This window comes from Octopus bimaculoides, chromosome 20 (assembly GCF_001194135.2).
Source record: "Octopus bimaculoides isolate UCB-OBI-ISO-001 chromosome 20, ASM119413v2, whole genome shotgun sequence".
Taxonomy (NCBI): Eukaryota; Metazoa; Mollusca; class Cephalopoda; order Octopoda; family Octopodidae; genus Octopus; species Octopus bimaculoides.
The window spans coordinates 45,201,487-45,202,970 of NC_069000.1; the positions used below are offsets into that span (position 1 = coordinate 45,201,487).

The following is a 1,484-nucleotide window of genomic DNA, read 5'->3' on the forward strand; positions in this document are numbered from 1 at the left end:
TTATTATTATTATTATTATTATTATTATTATTATTATTATTATATGTATTGAAGCCGATATGTATTGTGGGAAATTTTGTTTTTGACTACATCAAGTCGACCAAAATATTCATCGGCATACCTTCGGCTCTACGTTCTGAGTTTCAAACCCCGCTGAAGTAAACTTTGCCTTACATCCATTCCAGGTCGATAAAATAAAGTACGAAGTACTGAGGTCAAGGCAATCGACTTCCCTTCAAATACTTGTTGGTCTTGAATCCCGCAATGGACGGGGCTCAAGAAAAAAAATACATATAATGCCAAGAGGTTGTTGGGTATGACGTCAGAGGCCTCGGTGCGTTGATACAAAATCTTGGGTTATAAAGGAACGCGTTCAGCATTAATTTTTATACGTGTGTTGCCATGATAAAGTGACTGTTTCTGCCACCGCTGTAATATATCTTCGTCATTTTGTTCTTTGTGTTGTTTGTTATTTTTCTTCACATTTATTTCGATTTCTTTTCTTATGCAGGTTCAAATGAATTACAACTTTGAAAATAAAACGGTCGATGTGGCGGCCCCGATAGAAGACTTTTTCAAATGGGATAATATGGTTTTATACTCCATACTCATTGTAGGTACCTTTTTTCTGTGATACACATTTATCTATACATCTGTTAACATATCAAATGGTTTTCATTGTGTCTCTTGTATTATGGTGTGCCAAACATAACTCGTTATATTGCACAACACACAGAGCCGGATAAGACCTATACAAGCCCTAAGCACTTGAAATATTTTGGTGCAACCATATATATTGCGTGTTCGTCTCTCTTTGCCATCTGTGATTTTATTTTTGATCTTCTATATAAATGAAGATATTTCCTCCGTTTGGCTTCTTTTCTTGCTACAAAACGAGAAGTTACATCGCGGAACAGTTATTTTAATGAGTTGTATTTATTTATCACCTGATGAGGTACATCTGCACCGCCGGATGCTCCTGAACCAGTTGTTGAGTGTCCCACCCATGAGGAATCGATATTAGATGTACAGAAACAATTGTCGCGATTAATAATAAATTCTCTGCGCGTGGTTGGACTCCCTAAAACACCTCTTTTAGCTTGATAAACACTTGAGAAATTGCTATTTATTTTTCAGACGATATTTCACCTTATATGGATGCCGTTTCTGATAAACGCTTTAGATATATGGAAAGCCACTGGGAAACTTAGGCTAGCGTTTGGTTTGAAGCCACTTCCGATCTCGTACGACGCATTGAATGATAGCACGGCTGAGGAAAATGAAGATGTTTTGGAAGAAAGACAACGCGTGGACAACATAGTTAAGAAGAAAGAGGTGAGCATGAAAGGAATTTGGAGTATTTTTACACCTTTTTACAAGTTCGTTAACCAAAACATAAAAAGATGTCTGTCTGTCTGTCTGTCTGTCTGTCTGTCTGTCTGTATGTATGTATGTATGTATATATGTAGATGGGGATGTGCATG

At 36.9% G+C, this 1,484-nt stretch overlaps 1 protein-coding gene across 1 annotated transcript in view; it reads left to right on the top strand.

Moving 5' to 3' along the window:
- Positions 1-1,484, top strand: part of LOC106870134 (cholesterol transporter ABCA5) — a 57,112-nt gene that overhangs the window by 38,205 nt on the left and 17,423 nt on the right. Inside the window, exons 21-22 of the mRNA XM_052974985.1 lie at positions 412-613; positions 1,138-1,335. Of these exons, the coding sequence (XP_052830945.1) occupies positions 412-613; positions 1,138-1,335 (400 nt within the window). The remainder of the gene's footprint in view (positions 1-411; positions 614-1,137; positions 1,336-1,484) is intronic.